Below are 24227 nucleotides of genomic sequence, written 5' to 3'. Positions count from 1 at the left end.
AAGTTTATTTCCCAGCTACTACCCCAGCTTGAAGTGGAGGTTTAGAAAATCAACTCTGGCAGCAGGAGTGTGTCACAGTGACAAGGAAGCAGATTTCAGCAGGCACCGATCTGTTCACAGATATCTAATGTATCACGTATCACATGTATGTTCACAAAGAAGGGAAGAAGGACCTGACCCCATATCCACCATAGCCGTGAGTTATTCACTCAACCCAAGTTATTTGCAAGCCATGCCGATTTCAAATGGGATATTTAGAGAGTCAGGAAGAACAGAGTAGCCTTTATCCCCCACACTTGAGCCCTTTTAAGTAAGATGTCCTCTATCTTTTCTTAATAATCAATGTTGTATTCTAATTTTAATTCACTTGTGATTAATGACTGGATGCAATACTAAGCTGGGGAAAAAAGAATTGAGAACATCATCTGCATGTGTAAAAATCACTTTTGTTCTTCAAGCTCTGGCTGATGTAAGATGTTTTGTACACTTAAGAAAACAATGCCCATATTTTCAGCTTTAAAGTTGACCTGTAGTATGTGGAGCCTTCAGGGAGCCATATTTTAGAGTGCTCATATTTATAGAATCTCTTTTGTGGTCTTACATAAAAGGGATTTAAAAGGAAGAAAACCTGGAGTTTCAATTATACATGAATCAGCTTCATTTTCATTTGAACAGTATACTCAAGCTATTAAAGATAAATATTAATTATGGATTTTTTTTTCCCTTAGAATAACCTTTGCAGGAACCACCCTTTAAAAATCTATTCCTAAGGAGGAAATTTGTTCCTCTTTCCCATGTCTTGATGTTGCTATTTTAATTACAACCAAACTCCACCAAATAAGTCTAGAATATGATTTCCAACTGTGGAATACAATCTTTTCAAACTGAGAAAATAAATGCAATGACATAAATATGCAGGTGTGATTTTTCTTCTCTTGTCTTTTGAAATGTTAGGCTTCATTTGCAGGGGGAATCTAACATAGATACAGATTAGCTATCAGTGGTCTAAGGGAGATTATCATGTCATACAGGTACTCTACAAGCCTCTTTAGGAGAAAACAGATAAAGCTAGAAATTATCCCCTCATGTACTTTGGGATATTAGGAGGGGAAGATTAGTTTAATGTTTACTAGACTGTGAGTACAAATAACTTCAAAATCACTTAAATATCTTATTTGAGTAAGTGTCCAAAACACCTTTGATCCACAGTCATAAAGAAGCCAGTGGTAGCATGGCACTTGGATAGCGATTTTCCATTGCCGTCTGAATCTTAGACCTCAAACCCAATTTAGGTGTAACTACAGGACTGTAACAAAATCCTCCACCTTTCATCTACTGAACGTGCACTGTGCGAGAGTAAGCAAAATATTGTCTGGAAAGGCCATTTAAAAAAAGAGAAAAGAGCAGCTCTTAGTAAGGGTCCTAGTATTAAGAACTAATTCCTACAGGATGAGCCTCAATGCTGTCAATCAGTAAGAAGCCAGGGAGGTTTCCCAAACCATCTCTATTAAATCGCCAGTCTGGGAGTACGGGAGTGGTGAGATTCTGGAGGCAGGTCCACAAAAGTACAGTGGTGCCTCACTGTTTCTTCAGCTTTCAATAACGTCAGAGCAGGCCACTGGCTGACAAGCTGATCTCTAACTTTGTCAGCATCTTGGCCAACAGATCCCATTCCTTCAGAACAAAAACACCCATAAGAGCACATGTACTGTTACTTAGGGGAGCACTGAGCTGGCGACTGCTGCTCACCTGGAGGGAGATGTTTGCCTGAGGGCGGATTTTGGCCGAGGGCAGCTCCACGTAGGAATCCTTCCCCACGAAGTTGACGGTGATGAGCTTCTCGCACTTCTGGCCTGCGAAGCCAGCGAGGCAGCGGCAGACGGGCTCGTGGTGCACGACGATGCACTGCGCCCCGTTCTGGCACTCGTAGTTGTCACACGGGCTCGTCTGCAGCAGGACCATCGGCGGAGGAGTCTCACAGAAGAGTCCACTGCAGAAGGACAAAGTGGGCTCAGTCTCAGCTTGTTTTAAGGAAGGAGACATTTTCAGATGCTGACAGGATGCCACCACTGTGGGACAGCGACGTGAGAGTCAGCTGCCATGTGCCTGCTTTGCTGTGTGAAAGCCTTACAGCACAATGCTGTACAGAGACCTCTATGCTGGGTCTGAACAAGCCAGTTCAAACACTGAAAGCAGCTCATGCTGCACTACGCACTAGCTATTTAGCCCTGCAAGGGACAGCAGTCTGTCTACAATTGCTGCATTCCATACAAGTCCCCAGTAAAAACTGGGAGCAATTTAAGCCCAAACCTGCAATATCTCCATCCTAGGCTTTTTGATTTAAGTCTATCTCTGCTGTTGTAAGTGGCAAGCAGGAGGAAAATCCTCTACTGTTAGTACTTTCTACAGTCTCCTCGCTTGGTTTACTGTATATCAGAGTGTATCGACAAATGGACAACTGCTAACAGGCTTCAGAAGCAATGCACCAATACCACACTATTTGCTGGGCAGTGTCCCTGAACTGGTTTCTAACAGCAACAGAATCATTCACTTTATTTTAGCTGAGTTTGTGGTTGTCAGTGTCCTGGATCAGAACAATGCAAAGGAAAGGAAGCTCTCCCAGCATCAGTGGTAGCTGAGAAACAAATGCCAGGTCTGAATAATCTGGAGGAAGTGCTGTGGTTCAGCCATAACGATGTGAGAGGCTGAGCAAACCCCCCCGTCGGTGCCTGTGAGCCCTGGGGCTTGGGCCACATCACCCAGGAGCAGCATTCCTGGTCCCCAGGCTCCCGGCTCAGGGCGGCTGCACCCTCACCTGTGACGGGCTGTGCTGAAACATCCACCCCAGCGGGGCCGGAGCAGGGAAAAGGGACCATGTGCACAAAGCTGCAGTCATCGGTCACAGTGTGCCACATGTCAGGATAAAACCCTCTGCCCAGGTCACCCACTGGGCCTGTGGGACTGCAAAGGGACCCAGCCAGGCTCTCTGGCTGCTGCACACAGTGTGCTGTGCCTTTATACCCCAAACTTCTCATTACAGCCACTGTTCAAACCCAACAAACCCTTTCTGCACTGAGGAGAGAACATCAGCGCTTCGCATGGAGGAGTTCTGTGACTGCTTGAAAATGTGTGGCCACTACAAGGGTGAAAACTTGCTAGGTGGTGAGCAGGAAGCGAGTGCCAGGCTGTGCTGGGGGCACCTGTGTGGACAGCTGCAGTGAGGGCTGGGGCTCAGGCTTGAATCCTTGTTCAGCTCTGGGTCACTCACTACAAGAGAGACATTGAGGTGCTGGAGTGGGGCCAGAGAAGGGCAATGGAGCTGGTGCAGGTTCAGTGTGGAGAAGAGAAGGCTCAGGGGGGACCTGATGGCTGCCTACAAGTGCCTGACAGGAGGATGGAGCCAGGAGGGGCTGGGCTCTGCTCCCAAGGAACAAGGGATGGGACAAGAGGAAACGGCCTCAAGCTGCACCAGGGCAGGTTTAGATGGAGCTGAGGAACAATTCCTGCCCCAGAGGGTGCTCAGGCATTGGAACAGGCTGCCCAGGGCAGGGCTGCAGTCACCGTCCCTGCAAGTGTTCACACAGTGTGGAGACGAGGCCTCAGTGCCATGGGTTAGTGGTGGCCTTGGCAGGGCTGGGGTAAGGGTTGGACTGGATGAACTTAAAGCCCTTTCCAAACCTGTTTGATTCTGTGACTGTGTGTTACACAGCGCTGACAACAGCACCACCGCTGAGAGATGTCCAGGAGAGGACTCTGGCAGAGCTGTGTTTGTGCAGTGAATAACCCCCAGCCCCACCCTGGAACAGTGAGATCTCACTGGGAATTTCCTGCCATTCAGGGAGCACTTTGTGGAATCACAGCACTCTCATAAAAACAAAGCAAAAGATGCCCCAGCCCTTACTCCTCTCCACTCAAGCAGGTGATACTTGGAAGCTCAGGGAATTTCTAGGCAACCTTCCTGGATACAATTAGAATAGAAACCCAAGCCATTCCCCTACAGTATCTATTACCGATTCAAGACGTGCAAGAACAGCAAGTAAAAAGCTGCAACATACTCGAGCAATCTTGCTCAGCCACAGAGACCAGGACGTGCTGCCTGTGAAACAGAAGGAAATGGAGATGACTGCTTTCCTTTTCCCATTTTCCCATGTGGAATTTTGCACAGAGCACCATGGCTCTATCTTCAGCACTCTGTGGAATGAGAGCCGAAACCTCTCCCTGTCCCTGTTCTCCCAGCACACACTCTCTGGTCAGCCTCTGGGAAACACAAAAGAGAGAGGAATACGCAACAAATAGGGATAGGCTAAATCCTGAACTGCATCAAAAGCAACGGAGCTGCCCTGCTCTGAGAGAAGAGACCTGGAGCTTTACATTACTACTTGAAGAATACCTTGAAAGATGCAAATATTTGGGATTGGCACCTGGGAGAAGGTGAGGAAAGCTCTCTTTTCCCCAGGACTGCAGCAAAGGGGCTGGCACAGCATGGAATACCCCAACCAGCTTCCTAACTGCCCTAATCTGTATGTGGGCCTTGGGGCTGTCCTGCTCCAGCCCTGGCATCACTGGGGGTCACATACACAGACACACGGATGTTTCCTTCTCAGCCAGAACCACCTCTTGGTACTTCTCAGGAAGTGCATTTCAACACTTTTCTTACTGCATTGCCCTAAACTTCCTTTATTCACCACATGGATGGAATGAAGCTTCCCAGCCAGGCTCCCCATGGCCATCCCATTGCTACCTCGCTGCTCTCAGGGTAGGGAGATGTGGTTGACAGAGACCTCTGATCTTCCTTCTCTGCCAAGTGCCACTGGGGGCTGTCAGTGGGCACAGTCATGGGCTGCTAATAGCATTAGCTAACAGTTCAGGGAGGGGGTAAACATCCTCTACCAGAAGAGCACAATCTTGCACAGGGACAAGCTAATCTAGTCATTGAGACAAGTGTGCCTCCACAGCGTGATCTGGCAGGCAATGCTGCTGGCAGCCAACAAACCCCATTTACTCTGCTCCAAGGAGTATGTAGACGAGATGCGCAGGGTTGAGTGCAGTGGGCAGCAGTGGGAATGGGAGCATGGCAGGCAGGGGAGTAACTGCACATGGGTGCATTGGGCTTGTGCAGCAAGGTCTTGTTGGGGGGGGCTACAGGGGTGGCTTCCATGAAGCTTCTGCTAGAAGCTCCCCCATGTCTGACACAGCCAATGCCACCAGCACCAAGCTGGACCTGCTGCTGGCTAAGGCTGAGCCACCAGTGCCAGTGGTAGTGCCTCTGGGATAACAAGTTTAAGGGGGAAGGAGCAATTGCAGCCAGAGAGGAGTGAGGAGGACATGTGAGAGGAACAGCCCTGCAGACACACAGGTCAGTGCAGTAGAAGGCAGGAGGTGCTCCAGGTGCTGGAACAGAGGTTCCCCTGGAGCCCATGGTGCAGACCATGCTGAGGCAGCTGTGCCCTGCAGCCCATAGAGGTCCATGTGGGGCAGATGCCCACCTGCAGCCCATGGAGGTCCATGTGGGGCAGATGCCCACCTGCAGCATGGAGGTCCATGTGGAGCAAATGCCCACCTGCAGCATGGAGGTCCATGTGGAGCAGATGCCCACCTGCAGCCCATGGAGGTCCATGTGGAGCAAATGCCCACCTGCAGCATGGAGGTCCATGTGGAGCAAATGCCCACCTGCAGCCCATGGAGGTCCATGTGGAGCAGATGCCCACCTGCAGCCCATGGAGGTCCATGTGGAGCAGATGCCCACCTGCAGCCCATGGAGGTCCATTTGGAGCAGATGTCCACCTGCAGCCCATGGAGGACCCCACCTGGAGCAGGGGGATACCCAAAGAAGGCTGTGACCCTGGGGGCAGCCCATGCTGGAGCAGGCTCCTGGCAGGACCTGTGGTCCTGTGAAGAGAGGTGCCTGAGCTGGAGCATGTTTGCTGCAGGAACTGTGACCCCACAGGGGGATCACACTGGAGCAGCCTATGAAGAAATGCAGCCCATGGGAAAGACTCAGCATGGAAAAGTCCATGCAGGACCGTCTCCTGTGGGAGGGCCCCCACATTGGAGCAGGGAAAGAGTGTGGAATGTCCTCCCCTGAGGAGGAAGGAGCGGCAGAGAGAACGTGTGACCAAAACCTCCATTCCCCATCCTCTGTGCTGCTGGGGGGCAGGAGGTGGAGAAACTGGGAGTGAAGTTGAGCCGGAGAAGAAGGGGGGGTGTTTTAAGGTTTAATTGTTATTTCTCATTATCCTACCCTGATTTGGTTGGTGATAAATGAAAGCTGGGTCTGTTTTGCCTGTGCTGGTAACTGGTGAGGGATCTCTCTCTGTCCTTAGTGTGACCCACGAGCCTTTCATCCTATTGTCTTTCCTCTGCCTAGCTGAGGAGGAGAGTGATGGAGTAGCTTTGGTGGGCACGTGGTGTCCCTCCAGGGTCAGACCACCACAGTGGGAAATGGTTGTTTTTGTTCTTGGGAACATTTCTTTGTGAGCACACCTAAACTATGAACTAGTCATAGACTAAGAGACTTCCCCTTCCTGAGCCAGCCCCTTTGCTGCAGCTTCTTGGCAATCCCTTCACCCCCCCCCAGGCCACTCTGTTCCTGGAGGGTTAGCACAGCACCTTGGTGCACATAGCACCACTCAGCAACAGATCCTTTGGATTCCCTTTGCCAAGAAAACAAGGGAATATTGAGAAAATAGCAACAGCCTCATGGGAAGATTGATGCACAGAAAGCAATTCTTGCCAATTTAAGGTAGTTACTGTAGTAGCTGCCTCTTGGCACAGCAGTCAGGCCCAATGAACTGAGGTGAGGACACATCAGAGCCACGTCCCTACCGGCAGGCAGGCACTGAAGTGCACTGTCCATCTGGAACACTTCCCTGTTCAAAGCCTGCTTCCATTAAGTGTGTGATCTCTCTCCAGCGCACGCTTTTTGGCTGGCAAACATGTCAGGAGCACCAGCAGTGGGATCAAATGAGGTCTGACCTCTCAGCCCTGGCTGCTGTCAGGTGTGACCAGCAGAAAGGAGCAGAGCTGACCCAGCCCACGAGCTTTGTTGTACCTAATGCCAATCCCTTTGTTTTGTCTGTGAGCAACAAGTAGAATGCAGGAGGAAAGTCACTGTGTGTAATTCTAATTTTATGGAAGTTAAAAATAAGAATAATAAAAAACCCATGCAACCCGCAACAGCCTCCACTAACAGAAAGCAAATGTTGCACGAAGCCAGTGTGTCTGTGCTTGGAGCTGCTCTGAATGACTCCCTGAGCTCCCAGTATGCTCCTGCACAACCCTTCCTTGCTGTGGGATCCTCCAGTGGGTGGCTTTACAAGTGCAGCTGTCCTGCTGCTGGCATCTAGGAGCTACATTAGCAACAGCATTTGCCAAGGCCTTTTCTTCTTTCATTTTAAAATATTTTGAAAGTATATTTTTAGACATCATTAATACTATTTATTCCCCCAGCAGTGGAATGTGCAGCACAGCCCGCCTTGCAGCGAGCTTGGCCAAGCTCATTCTGCCTGGTACAATCTCATTTATTTCAGTAATCACTGCAGAGTTTCCTGCAGCAAACTATCCCCGTGGAGAACCCTGAAGCATGTACCCAATGGAGGAACAATGCTTTCCAACAGGCTCAGGAGCCCTAATGTGTGCTTCCTACCAAAGCAACATCAACCAGGACAACATTGCTGTGAGCCTGGTTGCTAGAGGGAAGGTTTGATAAGCCAGGTCTCATCCTATGGGGTTTACTTTTCAGGAAGAAAGAGTGTTGCTGAGTGGTAAGGAAAGGTGCTGTGTGGAGCACACTACACAAGAACAGGAGACGCTAAGATGGGAAAACAGGCGTGTGCGTGTTGGTACTATTGCTTTTTGGGGCTGTCACCAGACGTGTCATTGTGCACATGAGGCCCAACATGGTTGAGAAATACCAGCATGCCATTTGTTCAACTGTGCGAGGATGCAAGTTTTAACATCCTTCTAATGTGTGACTTCAAGTGGCTTTGACATACAGCACAGTGACAACCACAACACTGCTTTAGCTCTATGCATATATTACAACAGCAGAAGTACAGATAGCTGGGAGCTCACTGCAAACTCATTGCTGGGAAATGACTCCTGATGCTTAGCCAAGAAACTTTATAAATCCTCATCTCAGGTCTCCCTGTTACCTTTGTCAGACCACCCCTTGTGTTCACTCCCTCTCATCAACACTTGCAGCCTTCAAATACTTGCTAAGTTATCGCCTCGCCACACAGCCCAGCGCCTGAGGCTCGCTTCCTGAACTCTTGAGTCTATAACCCTGAACATCAGAAGGCTGAACTCTGCCAATCACCATCTTTGCAACTGCAATCTTAAGAGGGGAAAAAAAATAATCAGAACCCCCTTCAGAGCATCAGGCTTTAAACTACAAAAGGCTGGAGTCATGGAAAGAATAATGAACAGAACGTATTTTGTTAGCAGAATTTTAATCCTGAAATCAAACAAGATCAAGGACTATTCTGCATGGAGAACACAGGGGCCTTCAGCTTGCTCTCTGCCTTGGCAGGGGAAGTCTGATAGTGCTCACTGTGATGTTTTTCTTCTAAACCACTCTTTCTCTCTTGCAACTTGCACAGGAAACTCAAGGAGGTAACATGGACTAATGCAAACTAAGAAAGCAAGCAGGAGACCTCAAGTTAATCCTGGCTCTGTTGTTGACAGGCAGCAGGATTAGTTTCCTTGACCAAGCCTACCTTGTGCTATGAAGTGCTGTCTAGGCTAGTGGTTGATTTTGGAGCATTGTGTGGGAAGATGTTTTCTCTTAGAGGGCTTTAGTGGAACGAAGGCCCCTCACCTGAGTGAGGGAGCAGGCTGGGTCCTTGGTGTGAGATCAGCCAACCCAGGGCACTAATTGCCAGCAGAGCTGCTTCTTACACAGGAAGGGAGGCAGATCAGATTCCCACCTCCCCCTGCTGCTCTGCTCAACTGTGTCACACTCAGAATGTCTCTGACAAACACTGCCCATCACACTCATCACTGCCTGGTACTGACAGGCATCAGGAATCAGGGGACTCGCAGCAGAAGTCTCCTAGTCACTACCATATGTGGACTCCGGATACAGCTTTGCAATCCAGTTTTTCAACTCTAACAATTAGATAACAATGAGCATTTACAATTCCACTGTGGGATAGCCACTTGTAATCCTTCCCAGTCACCAATCTGCAAGACCCCTGAGGCCACTAAAGGGACTGAAGCAGAGAATGAAACATGGAGAAAAGGGCATGAATTTGCAACACAGAGGTATCTGATAGCCTGTAAATAACAAGTCTGATTCTGTGAAACCACGGGCTGACATCATGTTGTACATCAATGCCTATTCAGGGAAGGCTGTCTGCTTTGCAATAAAAATGTGTGTTGAGAGAGAAAAAAACCCAAAACCAGCAAGGATGAAAGCAGGAGGAATGAAAACAGTTGTAGATACGAAGCAGAGAAAATGATTCATAAGCGTTCCTGCGATTTCTTCTTTGTTGAGACTGATCTTTTCAGGTACTCCTTCTTTGTCTCACGTGTGTATTTCAAACACAGAAAAGGTTTAGCTGGAAGGAAGCCAGTATCCAGCCTCAGGCAATGATTAGTGAATCCATTTGGAGCAGCACACTTATCTTTGACAGACAGAGATTTCCAGGAGTCAGATATATTGGCAGCTGCCAGAATCAGAGGCAATTTACTGCCAAAATCGTGCTGAGCCCATCCACCACCAGGTACAGAGATAGTGGCACAGAATCTCCAGCCTTCTGTTTTCTTGCAGCCAGGTTCATATATCTCATTTTATTATCCTTTGCTCACTCTCATGCATGCACAGTTTATCTCCATATCATTTCTGTGAGGGTACTACCTAGTGTTTTACCAGGACTGCTGGGGCAGGCAGGCACACTAACACAGCACTGCACGAAAGGCAAATTTCTCTTTGCAAAGCAAGAATCATCAACCCCCTGCACTCCACGAACTACCTGAGACCTACTTCAAGATCTGAAGCACTGAGCTATCCATTCATGTAGGACTGATGCTACATATACAGGCTGATCAGCACTGGAGATGAAAACAGTTTACGTGCCCTATCAGTACAGAGGACAGTCTGGGAGGAGCTGACTCACGTACCTGAAGCCCTGAGGACAGATGCAGGTGTAGCCATTGACTGCATCTACGCAGACAGCTCCATGGTGACACTTATGGCCCACACAGTCATCATCATCTATTTCGCAGTGTTTTCCGCTGTAGCCCGGCAAGCACTCGCATCTGCAAGACCAGAGCACGGCTGTTAATAGCTTGTTTCACCATCCACATCATCAGCACACGCAGGTCCAGCACCGGTCTGATCCGAAACACAAAGGTGTTAGCAATTATTCCTGGAAACATCAAGCACAATTCCTGCCATCAGCAATGCTCGAATCACTCCTGCATGTCTGCAGCTGAGGTTCTGCAATCTGCTTAAATCCAAGCCCAGCAAAGCAATATCATCCTACTGCTTATCTTCAGCCAACTCTGCTGAGAAGGGTGATCATACAGTGCTCCCCTATTATGCTAAAGATGACAATATCTTCCCTAACCTTACAGCCTCACTATTCTGCCCTGGCAATTGCCCTGATGTCTCAGACTGTGATTCCGCCAGTGTTTGCACAGTGCCGAGTGTCTGAGGTTGACCCTGTGCAGCTACACAGAGCACAGTAAGGTTTCACCTTCCAAGTAGAAACAATTTGCAAGCAAGCCATCAACCTCAGCAGATTTTAGGAAAAACCATCAGTTTTGAGATCACCACTGGTCTGCCATTCATTTGCAAGGCACAGAATCATAGAATCAACTGGGTTTTCAAAAGACTTTTAGGGTCATCAAGTCCCACCTTTAAATAAACAGCAAATGTTGCTGCAACTATGGCAAGTTGTCTCTGAAGCCTGTCCTTTACCTGCTGCTATGGGGTAATGCCATTCACAGGAATCACACAATGGGATGTTCCCAAACCTGCAGACATTGGCTTTGTATTTTATTTTATCCAATTCTCCAGTTTGTTGTACGAAGGCTGCATCAACATTTCTATTATAAGCCTTGCAGAAGTTTATACCCTGACAATAGAAAATACATCCCCAAGTCTGACTTGGAACAGATCTTGCGGGATTGCTGAACAGCCTCTTTCTGAATGTATAGTGAAGACAACATTTAGTCATGAACACACTTTAGTCCACGAAACACGTTTTACTCCTTCCAGCTGGATGTTACTGCACATCTGGAAAACAAAAGGCACATTGCTTCGACCTAAACAAGGGAAGGGCTACAGTTAACTCCAGCAATAAAAAAGAGGCCTGCGCTCTTGCTGGAGCCCCTTGTTTAGACCCAGCAAGCTTGCCACTGAGAGCTGGAAAGGAAACAACATTATAAAGCTGAGGGAGGTGGCATCAGGAGAGAAACTACTGCTCCACCAACCCATTCTGCTGGCCTCCTCCTCCTCCTTGCCAGAAGCCTGGTTGGGTAAGTGCAGGAGGAGGTTCCTTAGGGACCTTTCCTTATGGAAATGCTTTTCAGAGGAACAGGACACATGGGAGGTGATGAGGAACAATGTCTGTACATTGCAGACAGCAGTCACTGCGCTGATTTGGTTCTGACTGACAGTGTGCTTTGGGTCCTGGCAGCTCCCCAGCTCATCGGGGCAAGGCAGCAGGTCCTCGGTGTGCTAATGACCAGTGCAGGGCTGCCACAGCAGCAGGCCTTCAGCAACCCCTAAGTTCAAGTGATGGGAGGAATGTGACCTTCAGCCTCCATATCAAAACATGGCTTGTGGCTGGCTAAAGAAGGAGGAAACAGGGCAAAGCCTGCAAACCTGCAGGCTGTAGGATGGATAATGTTATGTAGATGCACATACTTTCTTTTTCCATTCTCCCCAGAGGAGAGGCCCCCATCGTGACCCTCCGCAGCCATGGGGTGCTGGATGGTCCAGCCCTGCATGTCTGAGTTGCTCTTTTACCCCTTGGTGGCTCAGGGAATACTGTGATTAACATAACGGAGATGACAAAAGAGAGCAAAAAAAGCAAAACGTGTTCTTCCCCCAAGCCATAAGACACTAGTGATATTTTTTGGCAATGTTTTAGTCACACCTGCAAGCAAATAATGTCAATCAAAAGACTTTGAGGGGGGAATTGGCAGCATTAATCCTGTTGCTTTTTATTGATCCCTGCAGTCCTAATATAAAGTGATGTAATAACGAACGATGTGCAGTTCCTTATTCAGAGCTGCCATGCATCAATTTTATGATGTGTATTGGCTATCTCAGTAATGACAGAACCACCACTTTTCTCTGCAGGGCTGCATTAAATCAGCATTTTAAGCTGTCAGGTAATAATTCCAAGCTTTAGAATAATAAAGTATATTTATACCATGCTCCAACATCACTCCAGTGAATGGAAAAACATGCTCCTTTCCTGAAGGTTTTTTTTTTTGAAGTAATTTCATTGTGTTAAATGCTATTTTTTGTTCATTTTTGCTTTGTTTTCTTGTCTGGCATACAGAAAGCTGCTCTTCTTCTCTAGTAACAGCACAATAAAGATGTGGAGGCTGAAAGTGAGGAAAGCCACCTGCAATTTTAGCTTCAAAAGCAAAGTGTTCTGCGCAAACACACACTGAAATAGTCCAGTTTGCTTCCAAGCTTGGCTTTCTCTTTAGAAACATGGAATTCCTATTGGGCCAGTCATTTTGGAGCATTTAGTGTGTCACATCTATGTGTATGCCTGGAGGAAAGCAGATGAGAAGCACAGCCCCAGGAGTGCATCACACAGCCTCTTCCTCCTGAAAACCCATGGACCTCCCCATTATGGCCTGGGAAGGTATGTTAGCTCCATCCCTATCCCACACAGTGCAGCAAGTGATGAAGTGAAGATCAGTAAAGTACGATGCAGTACAGAGGTGACAAAGACACTTTCATAGTCAAATCCTGGTAAGACAGCAATTGACACCATTAGATCAGTTATTTCATTTCCTTCCAGTGACAACCTGACAGCAGTACACTGAAGATGTTGTTTTCTGCTACAGCCTAGTAGTGATGGCAACATTCCCAGGGAGTGCCTGAAACCATGTCTAGTGGTATTTAAAACGCTGGCCTACCTGAGGGGGTTTCCATCTGCATGCATTCAACGTCTGTTGCATTAAAGCTGTGAATCATGGCTTCTATTGCAGGGCCAGAATGGAATTTCCCTCCCCATATCAATAAATAACTTGGCTTCCTATTTTTTCCTGTCTTTGTCATCTTTTCCTCCCTCCACAAAGTTGCAGAGCAACTAGAGCTGAAGGCACGACAGGCAGACTGGCTGGTGTCCTTGCTGCTATGCTGGTCTTCACTGGTGTGTCCTATTTACCTGCCCAGGGCACAAACCTGACAGGGGGATGGTCAGCTCAAGAACAAGCCTGAACCCTGCTATTAATATTCCCTGTCCCTGGAAGCAGAGGGGAGGACTGATTCATGAGCCTGACTCACTCTGCATGTCGCACTGCACCACACCATTACGTGCTGGATGTGTGGTATACCACAGGTCAGGAGATCAAACTGCTCCAGCCATCAGCAGCAACACAGGACTAGAGGTGGCTGTTTTCAGTGAGACCCAGCAGGCACCACACATCACTGCAGAAGCTGCTGCAGGATCGCAGCCCATTTCTGAATGGTTTGAGGCAAATAAAGTATGAAAGAAAAAGCAACACTTGGACAAATCCATGTTCAAGGTTGGCAGGCTCCCTCACCTCTAAGTCTGGCATGCAGGAAAGCAAAATGGCACAGAAGGAATGAAATTCCAGATTTTTGGGTAGCATTCTATGAATAGTGGGAAAAATAATGCAAGAAACAGTAGCAGAAAATACTCACAAGTTGTTATTTAAACTCCCCTCAGGGTTTAATGGCACCACTATGAACACTTTTCTAGCAAGCAAGCAAAAAATAATGATGTCTTATTTATTCAGATTGTTTGGGTGACAGGTATGTAAATGTTTCCAGAAAGGGTAAAACCATTCAGGACCACAGATGCTCCATCCCTTCATACATCCAGCAACACAAGGTAATGTGAGTTACAAGCCTTTGCCTGGTAACATGATGTAGCTACTGGATTAGCTGAATGATGGATTAACTAGGAATGAAAGCTGGAAAGAACATCAGGGACTATTTATGGCCTGGTAACACACCTTCTTATCCAGCCCCTGTGCATCTTTTCAGAAACTATCCCAATGATTCAATAGTTCCGTCTTCCTCAAGGGCTGGAAATGTTTCTGTCTGGAGTGTTTTCCCCCCAAAGAAAGGCCCAAGTCGTGCAGATGGGTGTCCAGCACAGACCCAGCTGCCCTCCTGAGAGCCAGCAGCTCTGAAGTTTTGCTTCACTTCCTTTTAACTTTACGAAATGTTCTTTGGGCTGCATCAAAAGGAGAGTGACCAGCAGGTCGAAGGAGGTGATCCTGCCCCTTTGCTCTGCTCTCATGAGACCCCACGCGCAGCATTGTGTACAGATCTGGTCCTCAGCATAAGAAGGGTATGGAGCTTTTGGAGCAAGTCCAGAGGAGGCCACGAGGATGATCAGGGACTGGAGCACCTCCCGTATGAAGACAGGCTGAGGAAGTTGGGGCTGTTCAGCCTGGAGAAGAGAAGGCTGCGTGGAGACCTCAGAGCAGCCTTCCAGTATCTGAAGGGGGCCTATAGGGATGCTGGAGAGGGACTCTTCATTAGGGACTGTACTTGATAGGACAAGGGGTAATGGGTTCAAACTGAAACATGGGAAGTTCAGGTTGGAGATAAGGAAGAAGTTCTTCCCTGTGAGGGTGCTGAGGCGCTGGCACAGGGTGCCCAGAGAAGCTGTGGCTGCCTCATCCCTGGCAGTGTTCAAGGCCAGGTTGGGCACAGGGGCTCTAGTGGAAGGTGTCCCTGCCCGTGGCAGGGGTTGGAACTGGGGGAGCTTTAAGGTCTCTTCAAGCCAAACCAGTTTCAGATTCTGTGTGTCACTTTATTCTGAAGTGCCACTGGCGTCACCGGACACCCTCTGACCCCAACTGCACGTTACGAGGAAGACCAAAGAGCAGTACCATCTCTCCCCTGGGACAGCCAGCCAGCGTGCTGGGTGAGACGTCCCTTGCCAAATCCACAGCCCTGTCTTCCAGGAGGGATCCATGAGCACCATGGGTGCACTGGAGTCATGAAAATAAGCACAGAATGTAGCTCACACTGCACTGAACTCTCTTGAATTGCCTTCCTTTCTTACTTCTTTGATTCAAAGGTCTTTTCCTGACAAGCTTTCCACAAAGTTTGACTTTTCAATTGGCTATTTGCTAAATTGTTCTGCAATTCTGTCACCACACAAGTGATGAACACTGCTATATGCACCTCTCAAAACACCCCAACCCCCATATCTGCAGGTTGCTTTACTACCATTTAAACCATGGGGATTTATTTTGCCCCTGTGAAATGCAAATGCAAATGCAGACTTCACAAAATTAAGCATGACCTGGGCGAGGCTCCTCTCTATGGCCAAGGAAGAATGTGGTTCCTGGGGAAGAGTGTTCAGTTCAGCTGCTTGCTGCTGCTGTCCAGGACAGGAAGTGTGGGGAAAGGAGCCCCACTGAGGCCAAGGCTGGCCTGTGCCAGTGCACCCCAACACCTCCACCCATCCTGAAGGCAACAGCTGAAGAGGGGACACAAGAGAAGACTCCTGACCTGCAGCTTTCTGCTCTGGCCACAAGTTTCTCTTTCACTTCTCAGTGGTTAGAATGGGGATTGGAATTTCACACTGAGCCAGTATGGGCTGAGGAGAGCTGGTTTACATCAGTTAAGGCTCCTGTTACACTGCCTGAACTGATGGACACCCAAAGGAACAGAAGGAAACTGTCTTTAATTTCTGATGCAGGACAAGATACTTTGCAGTAACTGTTGCAGAAGTCCTCCTTTTTCCATGCTCTCTTCCAGAGGACTTTCTCTGTGCTGGTGGTACTTCCATTATTTTCAAGTAAGCCACAGAAAACTATAAAAGTCTGTATGGTTGCATTGGAATTAAAATGTGTCACAGTCTGAAGTATAAACAGTCTTGCACTGTTTGCATCAATCTGGATGATTTTTATCTCAAACTCACTGCCAGTTCAGCCATAGTCAGGCCAGGGGATGGATGTGCCCAATGTATGGAGACACACGCTTACCTGGTTCCTTTGTCAAGGGGAAGGCATTTTGACTCATGTTGGCATGGATTCAGATCAGGAACACAGTGGTTAATCACCTCATCACACAGCTCACCTGAGGAAGGAAAAAGCAACACTGCTGTAACACAGCTTGAACAATCCTGAAGCAGCTCCAGACATGATGGCAAAGGGATGGCAAAGCTCCCTAAACGTAAGCAGCTCAGTAGTTCAGCAGTAAGCAATGCTATTGTTTATGAAGGCACATGAGACTTCATTAAATTGAGCTCCTTTGACCTATAGCTGTTTCTATCGCATGAATTTGAAAGGCTGGTACAAAACGTACTGACATACAAATTCCGCTTGGTGACAGAGGAAGGATCAAACGGACAGTTCCTGACCCAGAACCTCTTCTATCAAACCAAGAAAGTGACACAACAGTGAAGTTGCTTGTTAGATGTCGTGGTTTAAGTCCAGCCGGTAACTCAGAACCACGCAGCCGCTCACTCACTCCCCCACTTCTTCCTCCCCCTGATCCCAGAAGGATGGGGAGGAGAATCCAAAAAATTTAAACCCCACGGGTTGTGGTAAGAGCAGTTTGGTAACTAAGGTACAACACAAACCCACTACTGCTACCACCAATAATAATAATGACAAGGGACATAGCAAGGGAAGAGAATACAACCGCTCCCCACCCGCTGACTGATACCCAGCCAGTACCGGTCTGGGGCTGTTGGTAACTGCCCCCAGTTTATATACTGGCCATGACATGCTGTGGTATGGAATACCTCTTCGGTCAGTTTGGGTCAGGTGTCCTGTCTCTGCTTCCTCCTGACTTCCTGGGCACCTCCTCCCTGCCAGAGCATGAGACTCAAAAAGTCCTTGGCCAGAGTAAACATTGCTGAGCAGCAATTAAACCATTGGTGCGTTATCAGGGTTGTTCTCAGGCTAAATCCAAAAAGCACAGCACTGCACCAGCTACTAAGAAGGAGAAAAATGACTGCTACTGCTGAACCCAGCACATTAGACCATAACATTTTCACACTGAAACATGTTTTAGCCGTAGTTACTGCTCTGCCAAAGAAGCTGGTTGGACATCATTCTGGAAAAGAACAACAACCCACAAGCCTTCCCCCAAAACCTCTGCGACTCTCAATAATAGGAACCAGCTTTAGGACTGCATGCAATTAGGGAACATTCAGTATTTGTAAGACAAGTACTAGCCCTATTGTGCTCACAGGGGATGATGTCTGTTCAGACAAGAATCCATCACATGTGAGCTCAGCTCAGCTGTTTCAAGGTATGGTGTGTTACATGCTATGCACCCCCCCGGATTTGTATACATTTAATAATTAATAGTTCTAGAAGGTTCAAACCCAGATAGTTTATTTAAATACCATCCTTCTTGGAGTCCTAAATTATTAGGTCACACTTCAGTACCCCAGGATTTGAGATGCAGCCAAAGACCACAGGAATCTTTGCCTTCCCAAGAAACCTTCCCCGTACCTGCCAAAGCCTTGCAGGCAAAGCAAAAGCCAGGTGCTCTCAACACGGAAACCCCTACAAGCTACAGTCCAAAGTCCCCTGTGCAGCTATCACAAAACCACATCTGCAGGGTTTCAGGGTTAGGTGTATTTTGTGCCTGTACACGACACATACCGTCACATGAGCAACACATCATGCAGCTAGTGTGGGGAAAAGGGTAATGTGGGAGGTGCTGGAGGGCTGGCAGGGTTTAAACAGGGTTTTCATGAAGCTGCAGCTCCACCTGCCTTGGGAGAAACTCCATTTTCAAAAGTCCTTGTCTTTCTGAATGTACTGGCTACACAGAAACACCTGAATACACAAGTCCAGCAAACCCCAAAGATTGCAATTCAGATGGAAATTGCAAATCAGAACCATTCATCTTCTAACAGTGATCTGGCAGGGATGATGGAGAGCACAGTTTCGAGGCTGGCTCTGGTGGTGACAGGTATGGTTTAAGTTTTTAACACCCCCAGCTCACTCCTTCTGGTTATTTCCCCCACATCTCTGGCCTCCCTTCAGTATGAGCCACACATCTCTTTATTAGGCTCTTAATATTAGAATGGAAGTATAATGTGTATTTGCAGAAATTACTCTATTTTTTAGTTGCTGTCTCTAACGTATCTGGTTTGGAGAGTTGTGAAGCATTAGTGAGAAAGTGCAGCAAGAATACAAGTCCTGGAAGCGTGAGAGAGGGTACTATCAGCATAAACTCTGTATTCATGTGCCGGGCATACCCTCATGACTTTTTCCTGGCTGAGTTTGGCAATACCAGAAAGGTCTGGCATGGCAATCTGCAGTGGACAGTTTATTGTTCATAGTATCAGTTATATTCCGTCTGGAGCAAAGGAATCCCTGGAAGCCACCACTATTAAATACTACCAAGTATTTTTACAGCCCTGAAGTCTTGGGCAAATGTAATGAATGTATCCAGCTCAGGAGGGGACATGCCAACATGCCAAGGAAACTGAATGCTGCAGATCTATGGGAACCAAGGCAACCTCATTCACTGGACTTGATGTTTGCCACTGTTCTTTGCTACTCCACAAAAGCAACTAAAGATGTTCAAGTCTTACAAACACGAACACAGCTGTCACTGGGGACAGCTATTAGCACACTTTTGAGGTGGCAGAACTGGAGACAGGTCTATTTAGCAAGCAATCCCCAAACCCACCGTCCACCAACCCTCCTGAATGCTAACAAAGTGACTTCCTCGGCCTTTGGGCATGAACATGAGCAGGTCAGTACTTGCTGGACGACTGCCAGTTCATCATCCTGGTATTCCTCATGTCCCCTGTGTGCTATGAACCCCACGTGAAAATAAACACACAAAAAAGCAACCGATTGGTGACATTAAAAGGACTCAGTGATCTAAAGCTGGAAATATTTTTGGAAGACCATTTAATGAGTGTGGACAGATGCCTTAAAACATCACTAAAAATGGTCAATGCATACTTTTGAAGTTTCCTTTGCTTTTTTACTTTGGTTGTTTCAAAAAAAAGGGAACAGGCTTTAGAAAAAAGAAAAAAAGAACAGTTTCATAAACTCTCAAAGGAAACCATAATTCTTCTTAAAGTATTCTCCTCAAAAGCCTTGACAAGTGCTTAGAGATCCAGTAAAAGTCTCCCCAAATGTCAAATATTATGACTCACTGTGTCATTCTGAAGGCACCACTATCAAAATGTAGGAGAATTCTAGGCTAGGTACCAAACACAGCATCCAAAAAATTTATCATTTTTCATGCAAAACTTGGAACATGTAAGGATCCTTCCTGTTATTTTTCCCATCTATCACTCATTAGGGAGCTCACTTGGGAATGCCTTGCAACTAGAGCAGCCTCATCTCAGGAAGAAAATTCTTCTTGATAGATGATTTCAGGCTCCCCCAACATTCGCTACATGCTGCAGAAAGCATGCCAGGGTAATAAAACACTTTCTGCAAACTTTTTCTGCAAAGCAAAACCCAAGGCACCAGCTATGCACAGACTTTCTCCTACTTTAGTCACTCAGAGAATATCTGGGCCAAAAAAATCTACCCTCAGACCTGGAAGTGCAATAATCATTGGCCACTTTAATGTCAGTATCTGAGGAAAAATCTGATCCTCTTTTTTTTGGAGTGACACAGGGCTGCTTCTCTGTGCAGCAATTAAAGGCCCAGTCCAAATTCCTCATTGGATAGCTATGTGAACCTAAAACCAAACTGGACATTAATCTTAGGCCAACTTCTAGCAGCACTGACTCTCTCTGTGGAAAATATCTGATCACCCTAAAAAACCCAGAAAACTTCAGTGTAAAGCCTTCCCAAAGGTAGAAAACAACCCAGCCTCCCCATTTTCCTCTCTCCTACATATTCTCACATCAGACCTCCAACTTGGGTACAAAAGGGTTTCTGAAATGGCTATATCAAAGTCAGCAAAATGACTATCTCTTTTCTAATCAGTTAAGCATTTTTTTTTTATCCCAAGTAATGTTTTCTGTTTCATCAAGGCACTCTTACTCTCTTGCTCAAGGCCAGGTTGGACAGAGCCTTGGGTGACACGGTCTATTGTGAGGTGTCCCTGCTCATGGCAGGGGGTTGGAACTGGATGATCTTAAGGTCCTTTCCAACCCTAACTATTCTATGATTCTATGATTCATCAAAGCCCAAGAAAATAGATTATAACATGCAATGCACCCCACCAAAAAACAGGTTAAGACTAGGTCAGATTCACAAGAGAAAAGCAGTTTATGCTGTCAGATTTTACTCTTCTTAATAGCTGGACATATTAGGTCACTGACGTTGTCTGGTATGTAGAACTGAGGTATGACATGAAGAGGGTACCTTTTTGAGGATAGGCACATCCTCAGCTCTGCGAGCACTGCATTTCAAGCTTCTTAAAGCTGGTGGCGGTGTGCTGGTCATTAGTGCTTCTTTAGGAGAAGGAAGCATTAGACACATGAAGGAAGCAGTATGATCTGCCACAAACACACAACTCTCAGGTGAGAACCAAGCTGTGCTGGCAGGTGGAATACTATGTGTGGATCTCCCAGAAAAAGAAACAGGAGAGAGAAACCCCCCCAGACATTACTAAAGCTCTTTTGCCTCTCTGAGCCTACCTCCCTCATCCCCTTCACCAGCACTGGTCGTTGCTTTTAAAAGAACACAGCAAAACATATTTTTTTTGTGTCATGCAGCATTTTCCTGGTCTTATTTTGTCAGCAAAATCATGAATTTTATGGGGCTTTCACATACACCTCTCACAGGGCTCACTGCTTATGAAGAGCTGCCAAGAAACATGCTTGGGCTTTTCTGTAGCCTTCCGCATGTCTCAGAAGGAAGCCAAAACAACAATAGAGCAATAAAGATGACTTTTACACATAGTTTAATAATCATCTTTCTTTTTTTTTTCCATTCTGTGCTGTCATGAGAGCTATTTATTTCATGACACATTAGACTTTTAAAACCAGGGTCCAACTTACACTATTTCTCCTTAATCAGTAAAAGAGAGATTGGATGCAGTGATCTTATTTTACTTAGTTATCTGTAAGTAAAGCTGCAGTTCTGAAAAGACAACCTAGACCACCACCACTTTGCAACCAATGAGTTCAATAGTTTTTCTCTTGTTTCACATGTCAGTTCACAGTTTCACATGGGGGATACTTTGGTCTCTCAGTTCAGAGTATTCACAAAGTAACAGATAAAGGAACACAGGAAATAGTCTCATCCTTAATGTAAGAGCAGCTTTTGCAGGGCCTGGAAGGCTTAAAGCAAAAATGCTGTCAAGAATTTCACAAAGGTACTTGAGAAAAGGAAAGTGCTTCCAGTGAAGAAAGGATGAAGGAAGCCTGGCCTTTATCCACAGAGGAAACTTCTACAGCCTGCACAGGGAGAAAATATATATTGGAATGGTTAAATGCTATGGTGCAATTTGCTGAATTTTGCCAGGTAAGTCAGAATGGAATCTTCTTTTTTACTGCTCATAAAAAACACTGCACTGTTTTTATCGTAAGAGATTACTCATTTTATACCTAACAGCTTGCATCAGAAGAAGATGGGGCTTGCATTTTGTTTTCCTCTTCTCACTTTCCAGTTATTAAAAAGAAGTCAGCGCCAACTGGAAATCTCAGGAGAACACCGAACCTAAAACTGGCTGAGTGGAACAGACATAGGCTGTTCCTCCAAGAAAACACTTCAGTGAGGAATGTTGTTGATGTTTGATGCAGAATATTTGAGGTTCATCTTCGAAAATAATAAAAAGTCTTCCAAACTGTTTCAGTTTGCAATGAAGAAAATTCAATGCAGATTTTCAGTAGCAAATGCACTCAGAGGCCATGTTAGATCCCAAAATGTACATCACCTGCATTGCACTGTAGCAGGATTCTTTCTGCATCATTAACGAAGCTTGCTCTTGCTCGCTGAACACTGCCCACAACACTTGGTAGGCAAAGAACCAAAAGTTATTTTAGGCTTTTTATTCTGTCCTAATGCTTTAAAAATTTAGACCTGAGTTTTCATGTATCAAGTTTTGGCCTCTAAGTGGGAACCTGGAGTTAGATTCTCCATGGAGATTCCCAAAGTGGCTTGCTTTTCAGAATTAAGGATACCTCTAATCTTGAGGTTAAACAACGGGATAACAATTAAACAACAGAATTTAGGGAGAGAAATAAGGAGATAATTCACTCTTTCTGAATCTCAAAGAAGGAATTCATTCCAGTTCTACGCAATGCCAAAGGATGAAAACTCACATTTAACATCACAAATGCCACACCACCACAGTGTGTAAAACATACACTGAACCAGACAATTTCCAATGGTGTCACAAGGTACTAACCTGCATATAGCATTATCCCCCAGAATGACTGGAAGAGATCTTCATTTTGCTGGACCCCCTACGTTTCTGAGCCATATTATTGCATATGGATGTTTTCCATTATGTGATTTGTCTGGAATATGTCTGGAATTTGTCTGGAATCTATTGGGATCAATTCAGTTATTCACACAATCTAGTACATCCAGCCACATCTGAGATGCCAGATATTTTCGGAGCCATCCTTTCCAGGCTGTCAGACAGGACACTGGACACGCTGTAGACTCAAGCTGGTCTGAATGGGGGAATGGCGGCTGTGGCCTGTTCATAAGGCTCTCTCTCTGCCACTCTCTTCTCACACTGTTTCCCTGCTCCAGCATAGGCTCCCTCCCATGGGATACAGTGCTTCATGAACTCCCCCAATGTGGGCCCTTTCCACAGGCTGCGGTTCTTCAAGAACTGCTCAAGCATGGGTCCTCACTATGGGATGGGATAGGGTTCTTCAGGAGCATGGGCTCCTCCTCTCCAGGGGCTTCAGCTCCTGTCAGGACCCTGCTCATTACATGGGCTCTCCTTAGGCTGCAGCCTATTTTGAGGTATATCCACGTGCATGGGGTCTTACACAGGCTTCAGCGTGGATATCTGCTCTCATGTGCTCCTTCACGGGCTGTGGGGGCAAAACCTGCTTCACTTCACTGTGGACTTCTTGGGAGAAGGGGATATTTCTGCTCCAGCCCCCCAAGTACCTCTTCCTCCTTCTTCTTCGCTGAGCTTGGTGTTTGCATAGTTGCTCCTCTCACATTTTCCATCAGCACTGCCGATGGGCTGAGCTTTGGGCAGTGGCAGGGCAGCAGCTCCTGATCTCTTCTCACAGAGCCACCCCTACAGCCCCAGCCCTCCCCTGCTACCAAAACCTTGCCACGCAAACCCAATACCATTTCTGAACCAATAGAGGTCTCTGGAGAATATTTTATATGCAAAAAGATGTACTCATTTCCTCCTAACACTGTAGAATCACAGAATCAGCCAGGTTGGAAAAGACCTTTAAGATCATCAAATCCAGCCATTCCCCCAGGACTGCCAAATTCACCACTAAACCATGTCACTAAGGGCCTTGTCTACATGTTTTATCATGGTGTTAGAATGCTGAATACACTGTCTATAGATGAACTCTGTCCCTTCCAGCTTTATTAACTATGCGTTAGGCGCCACCTGCCAGTAAGCAGGTAGTATCGGGCTTGTGGTTAACTTCTAATCCTCTGATATGCTTCTTCACAGATTGGATTTAATGAATTGTGAATCCCATTTGAGGGTGATATTCACTCCACCCATCCTTTAAGGCAGTAGTAGCTGACAATCCATTTTCCTAAAGAAAATGTGGTGACGAGAGAAATTCTCCGATATATCTGGTTCCCCAAATATGACACACTACATTTTACAAGTGGGAATATGACCAGTAAGGAAATCCTGGAGCAGAGACCCCAACATGATGGGACACCCACACTGAGACTAAAGACTGGCTGCAGCGCTGCCAGTTACTGTGCTATTTCCTTCCTCCCTCCCAGCACAGAGTCCAATCTGATAGCAATGGCATGTGGTTCTCTCTTATATAAAACAGGGCTGGGAATGGGTTTAGGCTCTCAAACAAAGCTCAAAACTTGCAGCTCTTCCAGCATTTCTCATTCATAGTTATACAAGTGGGAAATGTGGGAGCCTTATTATTTTTTGCACAGAAAGCAAACACACTTCACATTTGCCAAGCAACTAAAACTGA

At 46.6% G+C, this 24227-nt stretch overlaps 1 protein-coding gene across 3 annotated transcripts in view; it reads right to left on the bottom strand.

The window, feature by feature from the left end:
* The window catches only part of SLIT3 (slit guidance ligand 3), a 518859-nt gene that overhangs the window by 25741 nt on the left and 468891 nt on the right, over positions 1 to 24227 (bottom strand). For all 3 annotated transcript variants that reach the window (XM_057415154.1, XM_057415155.1, XM_057415156.1), the window contains 3 exons: positions 16168 to 16261; positions 10123 to 10260; positions 1750 to 1990 (listed from right to left, as the gene is read on the bottom strand). In XM_057415154.1, the coding sequence (XP_057271137.1) occupies positions 1750 to 1990; positions 10123 to 10260; positions 16168 to 16261 (473 nt within the window). The remainder of the gene's footprint in view (positions 1 to 1749; positions 1991 to 10122; positions 10261 to 16167; positions 16262 to 24227) is intronic.

Source organism: Pezoporus wallicus, unplaced genomic scaffold (genome assembly GCF_028554395.1).
Source record: "Pezoporus wallicus isolate ANWC-B61680 ecotype Strahan unplaced genomic scaffold, APGP_CSIRO_Pwel_v1 contig_4161, whole genome shotgun sequence".
NCBI lineage: Eukaryota > Metazoa > Chordata > Aves > Psittaciformes > Psittacidae > Pezoporus > Pezoporus wallicus.
This window is presented reverse-complemented; position numbering and strand designations above follow the sequence as displayed.